General features: G+C 40.7%; 1 protein-coding gene across 4 annotated transcripts in view; it reads right to left on the reverse strand.

Moving 5' to 3' along the window:
- Positions 1–2,428: 2,428 nt before the first annotated feature.
- Positions 2,429–16,955, reverse strand: part of GLRA3 (glycine receptor alpha 3) — a 162,954-nt gene continuing 148,427 nt past the window's right edge. For all 4 annotated transcript variants that reach the window (XM_053255698.1, XM_053255697.1, XM_053255701.1 and 1 more), the window contains one exon: positions 2,429–12,653. In XM_053255698.1, coding sequence (XP_053111673.1) covers positions 12,372–12,653 — 282 coding nt within the window. In that variant the 3' untranslated portion in view covers positions 2,429–12,371. The remainder of the gene's footprint in view (positions 12,654–16,955) is intronic.

Consider the following 16,955-nt stretch of genomic DNA (forward strand, 5'->3'; position numbering starts at 1 on the left):
TTAATGAGATTTGTAAATATATTTAAACATATGTATACATACATAAAAATATAAAAACTATAGTTACAGGGTTTCTAGCATTATAGGATATTATTTCAATACGTGTACAGTAACGTGTTCCATAACCTATTTACATGCTGTGATTTTTAAAAGTATATTTTTAATAGGTCACTTGAATCCAAGGATCTTCTGTATTTAAACTTTATTGTGCAAGTAATTTTTTTGGAATTTTATTGCATCCTTCATATAGCTCCACATAAATATAATATGAATACTTCATTTTTAGTGTGTTGGAGAGGAGAGCTGGTCTTGTGGTAGCAAGCTTGACTTGTCCCCCTAGCTAAGCAGGGTCCACCCTGATTGCATTTGAATGGGAGACCACATGTGAATACTGAAAGATATTCCCCTCAGGGATGGGGACGCTTTGGGAAGAGCAAAAGGTTTCAAGTTCCCTCTCTGGCTTCCCCAAGATAGGGCTGAGAGAGATTCCTGCCTGCAACCTTGGCGAAGCCTCTGCCCGTCTGTGTAGACAATACTGAGCTAGATAGACCAATGGTCTGATTCAATATACAGCAGCTTCCTATGTTCCTATGTGTGTGGAAACTTCTGATTATTCCAAACTATAATAGATCCTTTGGCTAAGGATCTGTCTTGCATTACGTTTGTGAAAACCTAAACTGAAGCCCTAACCTGCAAGATTTTTATCTTGGTTGTTCCATTAAATTGTCTCTGCAAGTCAAATGTCATGCCAAGTGTAAGAAAGTTAGTCTCCTTTATTGCCTTTTCCATTTCCAGTATTGCCTTTTTAATAGACCACATAACATGTGCACAGACTTTGACACTCATTACAATTGTTGGACATGTTGTTTCTCTAAGTGATCCTTACAGGGTTGCTGTATAACCCTGTAAATATAAAATGTAAATCTTTTATAACTGTGAGTCACTTTCCTATCAGTCTATGCACAGCAGGTCTTCAGATCAGACTCTGGTGATCACAAGTTATTAGGGATCCATTATATTACGTTCCCAGTGGGATCATACACTCATGCCTGGAGAATGTAAGGCAAATCAAGTCTTATTCCTCTTGTGATTCTGTTCCCAACCTTTCCCCCCGCCCCCCCAAAAGTTAAGAAAAGTATTCCTATACATTCTACCATATTCAGAATCGATGCATATGGATAGATATGTGCTGTGTGTCTTCTTGGAATAATGGATGGCAAAGATAGGAAATAAATAAGAACATCTACCAGTGAGCATGGAGATTCTTGAGACATAAGAACAGCCCCGCTGGATCAGGCCCAAGGCCTATCTAGTCCAGCATCCTGTTTCGTACAGTGACCCACCAGATGCTTTTGGGGAGTCCACAGGCAAGAGGTGAGGGCACGCCCTCTCTCTTGCTGTTGCTCCCCTGCAACTGGTATTGAGAGGATCTGTGACTCTGAGCCTGGAGGTGGCCCATAGCCGCAGACTAGTAGCCATTAAAAGACCTGTCCTTCATAAATTTGTCTAAGCCTCTTTTAAAGCAATCCACGCTAGTGGCCACCACGACATTCCATGGCAAAGGATTCCATAGAGCAAAGGATTTGCTCTATGGAATCTATGGACATGGAATCTATGGACATGGCAAAGGATTCCATGCTCTACGGAAAGTATTTCCTCTTGTTGATTCTAAATTTCCTGACCTTCAGTTTCATGGGATGATCCCTGGTTCTAGGGTTGTGAGAGAGGGAGAAAAATGTCTCTTTCTCCACTCCATGCATAATTTTTACACCTCAATCCTGTCTCCCCATAGCCGCCTCTTTTTCAACTAAAGAGTCCCAGATGCTGTAGCCTTCCCTCATAAAGGTTGTGCTAATTAACCACGGAGCTTTTTAAACTGACATAACATTCCTGTCTTATGTGGCATGGGATGGTGAATATGGACTGCATGGGGCATAAAACTGGGGCTGGCTGCTGAATCTGGAGTGCAACTCATTTGAAATGGAAATATAGGATAAACAGAAATTGAAATAAAGACTAAAATACATAGCTGAATCTCCCATAGACCTTGGCCAAGGCTGTGAGAGCCCTGGTGTGGTGCTGGGCTTGAGGCAAATCAGCCAATGCAGGGCTCTCTTCCAGTTAATTTTAATGGGGGTTAGAAGAGCAGAGCCCGGGAAGGTTTCCCTGCCTGAAGGACAGCCTGACGTTGGCATTGCAGGTGGTAGAACTTTCTGCACTGACTTTACGATAAGTTGTATATCCAGGTGACGATGGCCACATTCACACGTAATGCAGAACCATGGTTCCAATGGACCTGCCTTTCTGCCCTTCGTGCAGTTACCTGTCCACATTCGGACTTGACTGGCAGGACCCTCTCTGAAGAGAAGAGGGGGAATTGACTGTGTGGGCTTCCATTCAATAGTCAGTAGTAACAGGTAGAGCAGCATCTTGAAAAATGGTAGCCTTTATTCTTGTTTTGAAACAAAATATCTACAGTTACATGAATACCATAGACTGCACACTTTTTAACACCTCTGTCAGCAGAGCATGTTGGCTTTAGTGCTGAATATAGGAGTAACACAAGAAAGAAAAGGAGTTAAACTCATGCATGATACTTTTCATTGTATTTTTACTGAAAATAAATACTTCTAGACACAGCTTGGCGTTTGCTGTTGTCTAGACAGAACTCACAGGATGATATGTTTAAAAACCACAGACAAGTAATTAACACACTATTATATCCATTTTTTTTTTTTTGCTGTAGCCTTTTAAGGAAGCTTGGCTCACTATCACACAAGCTACTGTATATAATGTTTAAAGTTCATGTTAAAAGCTTATGGCACAATTTATCTTTATGCAGCTCACAATTAAATATCCATAGAACGTTGAAATGTACTTTAGTCCATTTCATTCATGAAATCCTTCTATCATATGTTGACATTACGAACTCAAGAATGATGTCCCTTGCATGTTTCTCGGAGATGGAAATTAAGTGCAACAATATCAAAGCATATCAAGAGTACAGAATGAGCCAGCATTTCATGAACTTTACCTCAAATCAATCAATCTCATCTGCTTTCACATACCTTTAACACTGATAATGGTTTAGGAACCACTGTACAATGTATATTTTGCCTAGAGGCACCATTTCTGTAAAGAATTTTTTTTCCACACAACACTTATAGACATACCTTCCAAACGTGCATGTATATTTTTTATTTCCAAGAGGGTTAATGTGAAAAATAGATCTCAAAGCTGTTTTGAAAAGAAACACAAAAAATACATTATGCTTGTTTAATATGTTATCTTATCTAATTAACCATGGCCATATTTGTAGTATAATGCAGTTTAAAATTCTTCGCTGAGTTACAGGAGTATTATAAGAATTAATTTGAAATTAACCTCAAAGAGCTATAAATACATCCAAATAATTCCTACTCAGTCATATTGAGGCCAGAATTGCATCTAGAGGGTTATTTTATGCTCTTATTGCATATGTCATGTTCCTATATCCAAAATTTAAGTTGCATTTCATTATCATATTCACCATTTTTTCAACTAGTAAAAAAATACTATGAAGTACAAATACAGTTTATATTTCTAAAGATTTTTTTTTTAAGGTAAGGAAGATTTTACTTTTTTTTAAATGCAGTGAAACCCAAAAGAATGCTAATTTACATGATCAACTATCAATTATGTACCAGGCAGTGATACACCATGGAAGTAATTTTCTCCCCAATAAAGTGCTTATTTATATTGGTTTTTATAGATGTCTACCTGGTATTATATAGATAAAATATGTGCTTTTAAATAAAGATTTGCAACCAGTACTTTCAAATATATTACAAGTTTATATTATCTGCATATTGAAGAGAAAGCAAAATAATATGTATTTAAACAAGAACTGAATAAAAAGCGTCACTTATGATGTCTCCATTTAAACAGGGTACCTGCAGTCAAAACTCTTTAAGTCATATTAAATGCATTGCTTAAATCAATTGCTTAGTCTTTCCATCTTCAACATCATCTCTTTTCTTCCAGTCATGGAAGTTTCACAGTGAATGAGAAGCAACGAGAAGTTAACTGTTAGAATTGAAAGTACCACCATACAATCCTGCTATGTCTTGCACAGGGGTGTAACTACTATTAGGCAAGGGGAGGCGGCTGCCTGGGGGCCCCACGCCTTGAGGGGCCCCCCAGAGGCAAGTCACATGGCTATATATTGTACAGTGTGTGTGTGTGTGTGTGTGTGTGTGTGTGTGTGTGTGTGTGTGTGTGTGTGTGTATCAGCGAGGGGCCCATTTAAAAATTTTGTCTCTGGGCCCACTCCAGCCTTGTTACGCCCCTGGTCTTGCATTGAAATGATAAGCAGTGAGCTGCTTTAAGTTCAGGACAGAGAGCTGTAATTGTGGAATACAACTGCAATCTAAGATTGATCATAAGATATTCCTCTCAGGGGATGGAACTGCTCTGGGAAGAGCAGAAGGTTCCAAGTTCCCTCCCTGGCTTCTCCAAGATAGGGCTGAGAGAGATTCCTGCCTGCAGCCTTGGAGAAGCCGCTGCCAGTCTGTGAAGATAATACTGAGCTAGATAGACCAACGGTCTGACTCAGTATATGGCAGCTTCCTATGTTCCTATGAAATTATTCCTCACCCCTCAAGTTCTCTATGAGTGTGGTCCAAAGTGGTATAGTATTTAAAGATCCATGAAAGAAATGGTACCCTTTTTTGTGAATGTCAGATCAGGGATCAGTGCCCTGGATACAGTTCTTTCTCCCTTCTGTCTCACTTTTCTATGCAGAGCGGTTCCTAAATCATCAATCTGTAGTTTCATTCTCTAGCACTTTGGCCACTGAGAAAGTAGTCAGAGCAGCTAATGCTGATAGTGACACTCCAGAGCTAGAGTTGCTATTCTTGCTCCAAAAGGAGTGCCTCTGTAATAACTGCCCCTGTGGGACGAACTTCAGAAGGTGCTACTCTTTTCATTGCTTCCAAACTAGGATGGAAGGAACAGATCTGCTGATTGTCTCCTGGCCATATAATTGTTAAAGAAGCAAGTTTTGAGCAAGAGTCACCAGTCTGTTCTCTTCATGAGTGTTTAGCAATATAAACTCAGCAATGCACTTTCCATTATACAGCATTGCACAATTGTGCCTAAAGAAATCACTCTCAGAGCATTCTTCTTTCCCTGATTCTGTCATTTCTATTAGAATTGGTTTGATATCCTGGGTGAGGTGGGTCCCATTTTGGCGTCTGACATAAATCTAACCCTCTTGTGCTATACGTTTGCATTAATATACAGTATATCTTTTGCAACAGAAGCAGGTGCTGAACTCTAGATCTCCCATTTTAAGCATTTGTTTGCTGAGGCAGTAAGAAGTAAGGTTGTGCCAAAAATACATTATATTTCTTAAAAAACAAAACAAAACCCAAACAACCAAAGCAGGGAGATCGAGGATATAGATGCTGGATTGCAAAGCATTTGCATACAGATCATAGGCATTTAATAATAAAGCAACTAGCTTAAGTAAGTATGACCCCATCAATTGTTGTTCAGAACTCAAAAAGTCTCCTTCTCTCTGTGTTGCTTTTGATTAATCCAGTCCTTGATCCAGGCCAGCTTTTGAATGGGGCTTTATTTACTTGTATTCCAGTTCTGGAGTAGAGGCGGAGCTAACAAACAGCCAGCAGCAAGAGCACTGAAGGCAGACTACACTTGTTTCTCAGTACATAAGAACTGAGAATCAGTACATAAGAACCGTCTTATGTACTACATAAGAATAGTACATAAGAACCGTCCTAGTCACATGGACTGCAAAAATCGTGCTAAGGGAGCCTAGCCCGATTTTTGCAGTCCGTGTGAACCACCAGGCTCGGCTGCGAGCCTGGTGGTTCCTGAGCGGGTAACCCACTAAAGGAACCCGCCCCTTAAACTGGGTTTTGGGGATTGTGAGTAGCCGCGGTGTGCTTAAAAGCAGCCTCCCATCTTGGGGGTCTCTCCAGTATGCTCTGGGCACTCGCGCAGGGCATACTGGAGCTTCCGGAGGCTGCATGGCCCCCGATACTCCCAGCCCCCACCGGCTCTGTCCTAGAGCTGCCCTGCCCATCTGCGGGGAGAGCAGACTTAGCCCGCTTTCCCCGCAAACCCTATGGAGGCGGGTCTCTGTTATCGTGAGACCCGCCTCAATTTTCATTAAACTGTTAATATTCTTTGAAAAATGAAACTTTTTTCATTAAACTGTTAATATTCCTGATTCAGCTCCACTTTCTTGTCATTGCATACTACAACTCTTTCCCTTGGACTTTACACTCCCTTCCATCCAAAGGTCATGTCAAGAGTTATTGTGTTAATGGACTCTGCAGTATACATAGGGAGTGGACGTTGTGTATAGGAAGTGGATTCTGAAAAATTGATTCAAGAATCTCCCCACACAAGTCACAAGTTTGTTTGGAGCTTTCCATATCCCCCTATACAACACATAAGAACCCAAGATCAATCTAGGCCAGCATTCTGATAGCCAACCACTTGCCCTTATTCATGTCAGTAGGGTTCATAGAAGGGTCTCAAACAAGTCCCACTGAAATGAGTGGGGATTATACAGTACCACTGTTCAATGGATTGTGTCAAATAGATCCATTCAACAAGGAACTTCTAGTAACCTGAATACAGGGAAAGTATATTTTCTAAGTCTGTCATTCTTACAAAGTTAAATCCCTACAAAGTGTTAGTTTATCCAAGAGAGGTTGTTAACACAATTCATGGGTTTATTTATGATATAGGTTGTCATATGCCTGCTGGTATTTTGGACTTTTACAATAGGCACTAGTGGGTTGCTGGTATTTGTTTTGTGGCATGAGACAACACAATATCTTTCTTTACCATTCTGTACCCTAAAGTAAATGAGCAAGATGGATTAGGTGATATTGTTGTGCCCCTGTAGTTGCTTTTGAAAATCTTAAACCTTTCCCTTTACATACACTTTACATTCAATGTAAAAAGAATATTGTGGGTGAAGTTTAAAATGTCAGTCTGCTTATAATCTATAATATATTGGTTAAACATCCCCTAGCTATCGCCTAGGCCAGGTTTAAATGACATATTGTTTTCAGCAGCATTCACAGTTCATAGGCTGGGAAATATTTGATCCTCCTGAATGGCTGTTTGCCTCTACTGTTTAAAACTTACAAACTTTGCCCAAGTTTTAGAACTATAGTGTTGGAAGAGATTGTCTGACATCCCGTCTAACAAAACACTGGTGCAATGGGTTCGGCTTATCCAGTTGCATTGTTGGCTCAGCAGTGGGGGCAAATTACAATGACCTTCCTTCCCAGAAATGTTCTGTAACACCTATAAATATATCCCTGAGGATCATGCAGTCCTCAGGGACATATTTTTGGGTAGCAAAGAGGGCTTCCAGGGCAGGAAAAGGTCATTGAAATTCAGCTTTACAGAAAAATCAGCTTTCCTAGTTTAAGTTGAAGTACCACAGGAATTCATGAACAAGGTACAAGGACTAGACAAGGTACAAGGAATAAACAAGCAACATGTAAATAAGCGCATATTGGTTCCCCCTTAAACTTTTCTGGATGTTGTTCATGCATTCCAAACCCAAGTCATATTGAATGAAATTTGGAGTGGCAAATGAGAGCCTGATTGCACAAATGCAAATATGAACCTGGTTTTCCTAGCTTGCCCTAGAAGAAGGGGCTACACTCCAGTTCTGCCTGGGGGCCTGGAAGGATGGAGCTTTCTAGCAGCTTTCTGCTCTCATGGGTGCGGAGAGGAGGAGAAAAGCTAATTTTTTCAAAGACTTAGTCAGTCTGGGGCATTCCTTCCTTCCTAATTCCTGACTCAACCTCTATCTTCACTGGGATAACTGATGGGAGACAACAGACTGAAGTGTTTGTACTCACTTCTTCAGAATTTTCTATATTCTATAATCAAGGATTGCATGGATTTTCCCCCCTTGCTTCCTTTCTGGAGCATCACACAACCACTCCATATTCCACAACAGTGCACAATGGCCGGCATGTTAACAAATGCTCACACTTCTAGGGGCTGTGGGGATGCTATGGGAATCCTGAAACTCTCTCTGCCCACTGTGCAGGTGGGCAGTTGTGAAGAGCAGTCTTCAGTTCACTCTGTGTGCTCCAGAAGGGCTCTGTAAGATCACTGGGGAGTTGCATGAGGGCTCCTATATGGGCCCGTAGCCAATGCCCCTTAGACCAGGGGTTCCCAACCTGTGGTATTCCAGATGTTGCTGAACTACAACACCCATCATCCCCAGCCACAATTTATTACCACAGGTTGGCAACCCCTGCCTTAGACTATCGAAGGTCACATGTGACTTTTGCATCCTTCTCCTCTCAACTTCCTTTTATTATTCTGTGTAAGCACATTTAAAACATAAAGCCTTATCACATGTGAACCTTATTGCATGCTTCATGTGAGCCTTATCACATGCTTCATGCTGGAAGGCAGAAGCATCTTCTGGCAAAGAGGCTTTCTGTACCAATTGCTTCACTGGAGTACATCATAATAGCTGCAACAGAGCAAGTCAGTCTGAATAAACTCGGGATATAACCTGCTACAATTTTATAGGATAAATAATTCAGACTGTTCATTTTCTGCCTGTCTTATTTTTTAAATACATGTATCTTCTCTCAGAGAAAGATGCATGTACTACATTTCTCAGGACATGTATATCTTATAGACAAGAGTTCACATGTGTTTTCAATGAGTAACATTAGAAAGTAGCAGATTTAAAAGGAGTTTGAGTTAGAATACAAAGAGTTATACCACCAAAGCCCAGTAGAAAAGCTTTTCACTTCACAGGACTGGGCCTGTTCCTTTGCCTGTATGTTTACATTATGCACTGCTCTTGAAGAGTGGTATAATTTTTCTACTGGTGAAACATTTGCTGTTGACTGGGGAGACCTGCACAATTTATGACTTACAAGGTGAACGCATTCTACCAGCTATGTTTTTTTTAAACACATAGTATTGATGACAACACTAATTTTCTGCAGTCCCAGGTAGGCATCATACATGTTCCCCCGCCCCTTTTATTGACCCCAGCCAGAATTGACAGTTGGGTTGTGGTTTCATTGACGTTATGTGGCCTAGCATAGTTGCATACATTTTGATTACATTTATGTGTTTATATCCTGTAAATATGTAACTAGACATCATGACCATGATCTAATGAACAAGTATGTACCTGAATTTATGAGTGAATGTCAATAATACAAACCCTGCATTATGGCCGATGTGTTCAAAACAAAATGTTTACAGTGAATAAACAAGTTTGGAACAGAAGCTCTCCACACTCCCAATATGTATTCAGAAGTAAGGAGTTTAAATGCATTTTAAATTCACCTTTCTAAACAAAGGAAGTTATTCTTTTCAGCATTTCCCAGCTCATCTTCAGAGGAAAAACAAAGCCTGTACTAGTGTTCCATCAGTAAATAAGTTAATGTCATTGGCTGAAAACCCCCTCATAACAAAGGCAAATCCCTAGCTGTATTTGCTTTGTTGGAATTATGTTTTCTAACAGCAGCATCTTTTAGACCCAATCCACTGAAAATTGTTTATGTACCCCTATTGAAATTTTTAGAATGTAAACTTCCGAGAGATGGAAGTTGAGGTGGTATATCTATATATTTAATTCTCTTGGCACATGCGTGCCCAGGATTTGGTGGCGGAAATCTTGGGACATGCTGTGAGAGTTCCGAAGTGAGGACTGAGGAGGAGAGGGAGAAGAAAAGTGGCCAGCCGGCCGGCTGGCAGAGGAGGGGGGAGAGAAAAGCGGTGGTGGGCAGTGGGCGAGAGAGAGAAAGGCGGCAGCGGGTGGGGGGAGAGAAAGGCGGCGGTGGGCAGTGGGCGGGGAGAGAAATGCGGCAGCGGGAGGGTGGAGGGGGAGAGAAAATCTGCTGTGGCGGCAGGCAGATGGGAGGGAGAAAAAAAGGCGGCAGCTGGGCCTTTCTTGGCTGCCTGCCATGGCTCTGTGTGTGGGGAGGAACAGGAGGGGAGGAGGGCTGGAGAGCGCAGGGCCAGAGGGAAGGGGGAGAGACCGGGGCAGGAGGAAGAGAGAGGGGGAAACAGCCGGCCCCAAAGCGCTCTGTGCGGGGTCGGCTAGTAGATTCATAAAATAAATGCATTTTTTAAAAGCCCTGTTTATTCTAGTGGTACTTGTGGAGAAGCTGTCCATGAATTATAGCCTAACATTTGAAAATGTAGAGTACAGTCCAGCCATTTGACTTTGTCTCATTTAAGTCAGTGGAACATAAAAAGCTTAACTTTGGCTGGATCATGCTCACATCTTTTTGGGGAGGAAAAGAAAGATTATTCAACTGAAAACTCATAAAATCTCTTTGTATCTGTCAGTTGTCAAAGTTGTAAGACAACTATTTCTATGTGCTATGTTTTTGTTTTTCAACTACCCTATAACTTGATCTATAATTTCTTCAAAGAAGAAATCAAAAAGATTGTGCAATTCCCAAAACAAGTGTTTTCCATAATTTAAATATCTAGTCTATTGATACCATGAGTGGTTAAGTAAAGAATATGGGCTGAGATTCCGAGCAGTGTTAGAAAGATGTAACAGGATCCACGGCCACAGAAGACTCTGCAACAGAGCTCAGCCGAGCATGTTGCTAAGCAGAAAAATGTGCATGGAGGGGGATGGGGTAGCTACGTTAGCTGCTGTCTCCTCCCTCCAAAAGTTCTTTTTTACTTCAGAAATATGTCCCTGAGGGCTGCAGAGTCCTCAGGGACATATTTCTGAAGTCAAAAAGTAGTTTGGAGGAGGAGAGAGCAGTGAAAATTGCTAATCCTTCCCCCTATATACATACATGCTTGCCTGCTTGGCAACATGCTGGCCTGGCCTCAGTTGCAGAATCTTTCACTGACAGTTCCTGTTATGTATTTCTAACATTGCTTAGAATCAGAAACATGGCAAAGTAGGCATGGGCCTTGGAAGATAAAGCAAAGATGGGCCTCAGCCTCTCCTGCCCCCGCCCGCCACTTTTCCTCTCTCCCCATATCTTTGTTGAAGAACTGGGGGGAGTTCCCGCAGGATCCCAGGGACATCTGTCCTGCTCTTGTTCAATTATAGCTGTGCCTCTACTCAGATGTCAGCTATGGTATTTGCTTTCAGAGGAATGATATTACATTCTAGTTCTTAACTAATAGCCAACTTTTGATGTCACTGATCACAGTCCAATTAGACATACATAAAACCTGTTAAAATGAATGGAATTTACAGAATGGTCTTGTTCATTTGGAAGTGATTTCAAAAGGCAACCTACTCCTAAGGATGTGTACTGGGCAATTAGTTGTGCATTAACACTCCATAACTTCAATAGCTTTTAAACATATTTAACTCTCTCTAGATTGTATCAGACATTTTATCCTGCTCTGGAGCCTTAATGGTGACCATACATATCCAAGTGACTGGGAGTATCTGGCTTCCCCTCCATCATGCAGTCTGAATGCCAGGCACAAGTGACCTGTGCAGTTGATAGGTCCAGCCCTACTCTGATTTGTACTTTTTTGAATGATATCTGATGTGATACGAGAGGCTTCTGTGCTGAACATAGAAATCCTATCATTTGTCCAAGGTATAGTTGCTTATGTGTAGCATCTCAGGCATGGTCACCAATTTTTTTTTTTTAAAGAAAATCTTCTTAGACTAGAGAAATACTGAAGAATTTCTATAAAGATCAGTGGGAACTGACTCAGTGGTTTGTGGATTACAGTGATTGTGTCTTTATGAAGGATTTTCATGAAGTATTATAATATCTTGAAGTATTATAACCTAAACTGTGCCCTGTGTTCCTATAAAAGTTATTGGCAGTGCCCTTAAATCTAAAAACATGCTTCATCACTTAAAAGGGGAATCACTTCAACTAATGGTTAAACTTTCCAGAACCAAGGCCCAAGGTAAGTATTTGCTTTCAAAGTTTAAAGGCAATTTAAAATTTGAATAGCATCTTTGTTAGCACAGCATTTATCTAATGACATTGGAATTCCTCCCATTTGATAGATTTAAAAAAATACAATTGAATTAAAAACTGTAGTAAGGAGTTTCAAAGGATACTATACCGTTAAGTAACAGCATATATAAATATGTTGGCAGTATAGTTTGTCTAGAACATTGTGATTTTTACTTGGAAAAAGTTCGCTAATTTTAGTTTGTATGTCATAGATACTCTCTTGTAGGAGATAGTATATCTTCATCATCGGATGACTTTCTTATCCCATTGCGACTTTGCATAGCAAGTCAAATATGATTTTTTTCCTCCATGCCCTTTACGAGCCAGTCAGTATTTGTGCACTGATTAGTACCATGGTAATAGAAAACCAGAACTGTTTAAGTACTGGGAACTTTAATCTTGTTTTTGATGTATATCCTCATGCCTAACAATTTTGTAGATGACCCAGTAAAAAATGTTGAATATCAGAAAGGCTAATGGAAAGCAGGCTCGGGAGATAGTGTCAATTTTCTTGGCTCGGTCAATGAATACCTTCCTCATTTCTTCGTGGCTTTTTGGTGCCACTTGAACTGGATTGTTTGGCCCTTTTGGAGCCACTCCATCCTTGGCTTGTATACATGGTGGCCCCATTCCATAGCCTGTGAAGCTGAAGCGGTTCTCTCTTATGTCATCATCCTGTAAAAAACAACATGAAAATTCTTCATCTGAAGATTCTAGACATCTGAATCTATATGCCCAAACCCATTGTCTCCATGCCAACAATATTTAAACTACCACTGTATTTCTTGTACTATAATCTGCTCCTGCAAATGTGCTAATTTCAGTAGCCAAACAATTGCTGTGCCACTTTTCAATCTGTTCACTTCCAGTTTAGTCACAATCCTGCAGTTCTAAAGTCCTTCACTTTACTCACAAATTGTTTTCAATGCACTTATGAATGGTGTAGTGTACACATGTACAGTTATCTAAACATTATGTTCAATGCACATACAATTAATACGGTTCCTATCTGTATCTGCTGCATTAGAAGGAAGCTGTAGTCATGTTCACTTCTAAAATGGACACAAATACAGGTACAGTATTCACACAAAATCACATGCAGACACGTGTATGCATGTAAAGGATAATGTCTGACTAGTACTATTGATGCCTGCCTGAGAACTGTTTCCTGCTCTATGATCATCTTATTCACAAGGAGAATTGTATCAGAGTTTTTATATATTCACTTAGATACAATGGTGTTTGCTACAGTTGGACAATATTTAGACAGCGTGGTGTAGATCTGAGATGCCTGTTGCACTGGTGAAATAGAAATGTGCCTTTCTCATTTAAAATGTGCCTTTCCCTGTCAACAACACAATGTCGACTGTGAGCTGGCATCCCAGTGAATTGACTGCTAGAAGGATATCTGAAAGCATATTTAATTGATTTAATTGTATGCTAGATGGCCTAGTAGAATAAAGAAATGATGGCTGTATTGGCACAAACGGGTCTAATGTTGTGCCATTGCTGCACAAGCCCCAGAGACATATTTTGTGGCAGCACAATGGGCTTCAGACAAATGGGGATATAGTCAAAAATTACCCCTCTCCTTCTAGCATGACAACACAGTCTGGATGTAAGCTGCTGTTGTACCAGTGAGTGCTAGTCTGGATGTCAATCACAGAGAGAGTGCATTACTGCGGACAGATGCTAACAACCAAAAATGAGGAATGTGCCAGAGACCACATTTAAAAGACCACAATTATAAAGGGAACTCTCATGAGAACCAAATTCTCAAGACTGTTCAATCCTGCAATAACTGATGCATGTGATATCAATGAAAGGGCTTAGAATCTTGCTGAATTATGAGAAATGCTGTACTAGATTTTTGTACAGGACCACCAGGAATTTTGCACAAAAAGCTATTTTTTTCAGTTTGGAGGCTGCATAGCTAATTAAGCCTTTTGTGCCTCCCCAATGAGGCCATTTCGGGGTCAGAAATCAAACACTATTTAGTAGTGTTTGATTTCCATGTGCAGATTTCAATAAACCAAAGCTATGGTGTGCTTGATTTATAGAAAAGCTATCATTTTGAAAAGGAAGTACTGGGTGCTGAAAGGAGAAATGTGATGGGGTTCATCCTCCATGCTTTCAAATATCTTTTTTGGATCTCTTCCATGAGACTTGCACCATCTCTGCTGCTGTTTTCTTCTCTACCTTTCTATAGTGGAGAAACAAAAGATGTTTACTAAGGTCTCACAAGTGTCCTGAGGCCTTGCCTTTTAAATGGTTTTGTAATGTATTTTGTACCCCCCCCCTTTTTTTGTCTGTTACGATTTAATTTGTTGTGTGTCTTTATCTCATGTTTTAATGTTGTGTTGTAAGCAGCCCAGAGAACAATTTGTAATGGGGCGGCTAACAAAAGGTTGTTCATTTGTTATTGTTATTGTTTATTGCTGAATAAGCTTTCTCTAGACTGCACATTCAGCCTACAATTGAGCCTGGCTAAAAATATTTAGTGTGAAATATTCAGATCAATGATACAATTGCAGAAAATTGTACACAAAACCTGCAGGTGGAGCCAGAACAACTTACAAATAGTTGTTGGCTGAATACAGCAACTGCTACCAACAGTTAGCTCTGTTTAATAAAAACACATTTCTTGACTAGCTGTGCTGCATTCACTACTGCCCCCCCACACAAACAAAAAGAAATGAAAAAAGTGAACAGAACACCCAGAAAATAAATAAGCTGTGAATTAATAACAAATGAAAGTGAATAACAAAAATAAAAATGGCTAGTAAGATGCAAATACTTATGACACGATTAAAACGAAATCATTTTTAAAATCATGTTTTTTTAACACAACTCATTAAATTCATTTTATTAGTCTTAATCATAAATAAAACTTTGGACTGAGAATGACTGAAGACGGGTCACAAATGGTAAACATGTTGAGTGACTCGAACAGAACTCAAATTATATAATAGTTATATGTAGTAAAAGGTAAAGTGTGCCGTTGGGTCGGTGTTGACTTCTGGTGACCACAGAGCCATGTGGTTGTCTTTGGTAGAATACAGGAGGGGTTTACCATTGCCTCCTCCCATGCAGTATGAGATGATGCCTTTCAGCATCTTCCTATATTGCTGCTGCCCGATATAGGTGTTTCCCATAGTCAGGAAAACATACCAGCAGGGATTCAAACCATCAACCTCTGGCTTGGCACTGTGCCATTAGGTGGTTACTCTATGTAGTAGTGTCTACCATATTACTATCTACGCAGAAATCATATTTCCTAGTAGAATGTAGTGACTGAACTATGAAACCTGAAGAACTTGCCTACTCACACTGTCTTTGCCATCTGAAAGCATATTTAATTGTATGCTAGATGGCCTATTAGAATAAAGAAATGATGGCGCTATTGGCACAAATGGGTCTAATGTTGTGCCATTGCTGCACAAGCCCCTGAGACATATTTTAAGGCAGCACAATGGGCTTCAGACAAATGGGGATATAGTAAAAAATTATGTAATTAAGTGTAATTAAGAATTCTCCACTTGACCACAGGCAAGTGCATGAAATGACCTGTCACTAATACTGTCCCTGCTATAAATATAGTCACATCTGTCTGTCATTTGGAGAAACTAGAGGCAAAAGGAACTGTCAAATTCTACTCTGAGAACATTTTGACAGAGGTGGATTTTTGATCTAGATGAATAAACTTGTGGGCTCCTGGCATCTGGTCAAATTCTAGAATGTCAATTTTAGGCTTTTAAATGGGCCTAGAATTTATAGTTGCTAGAACACTACATATGTCTATAGTCTCTGCTGCAACATATGACAATGCAGGGGTGTAACAAGGCTGGAGTGGGAGTTTAAAATTTTAAAATGGGCCTTTCACTGATACACACACACACACACACTTCACAATATATAGTCATGTGACTTGCCTCTGGGGGGCCCTTCGAGGCATGGGGGCCCCCAGGCAGCCGCCTCCCCTTGCCTAATAGTAGTTATGCCCCTGTGGCAATGAAAGTAATGACAAGCAACTTGCTGCACTGGAGAACACCACACTCAAGTGGTGAGTTAATTGAGCCTGAGGATATGCCTTGGTTACCAAATAGTTTGGTATACAACTGGCTTCTTCACCAACATGGTGAATGTTGTCAGCCAGAGGTGCACCTAGGTAATTTTGGAGCCTGGACCTAAAGGCCAGGCCCTGCTTCCCTGTAAATTAAGCATAATCATGCTTGGCCAGACGACCATACCACCCGGGACAGACTAAAAAGGATGGGGAGGGCAGGTACTGAGGAGGCCCTGGACTTCGGTCCCAAAGTCCAGGGGTAAGAGCGCCTCTGTTGTCAACCCACAGGCTTTCAGATACACTCATGGTTAGGTCTACAATCAGAGGTGCACCTAGGTAATTTTGGAGCCTGTATCTAAAAGTATTGGAGCCCCCCCCCCAATTAAGCATTAACATGCTCTGTTGGGCAACCACACCACCCAGAACATATTAAAGAGGATTTGGGGAGCCCCAGGGGCTGTGGAGGCCCTGAAGGAGGCCCTGAAGTCCAGGGGTAAGAGCACTTCTGCCAGCAATGGCTTGGAAGCTTTGCAACTAAGGGAGAACAGTGCTGGGTATTAGTTATGTTCTGGAATAAGGTAGTGATTCCACCGTCTGATTCTACAAAGAGACACAGCTTGTGCACAACCACCCTGGAGACAAGCAAAATGTGGACATGACCTTCAGTTCTTTGTACATGATATGCAAAAGGCATACCAAATTTACACTTCCACTTATGGAAATGTGCTATTATGACAAGAGATGAGATCAGTCTTGTACTTCTGGGCATGGAACTGAGTCTTGGAGCTCTCATGATACTTGTCTCAGATTAAACTGAAAGGTGGAGAGGAATTTCCATCAAAACCTCCTGCAACCCAGTCAGCCCTGATCACCAAACCCTTTCCTCCCTTCATTTAAAGTCAATTGAGCTT

Source organism: Hemicordylus capensis, chromosome 5, assembly GCF_027244095.1.
Source record: "Hemicordylus capensis ecotype Gifberg chromosome 5, rHemCap1.1.pri, whole genome shotgun sequence".
Taxonomy (NCBI): Eukaryota; Metazoa; Chordata; class Lepidosauria; order Squamata; family Cordylidae; genus Hemicordylus; species Hemicordylus capensis.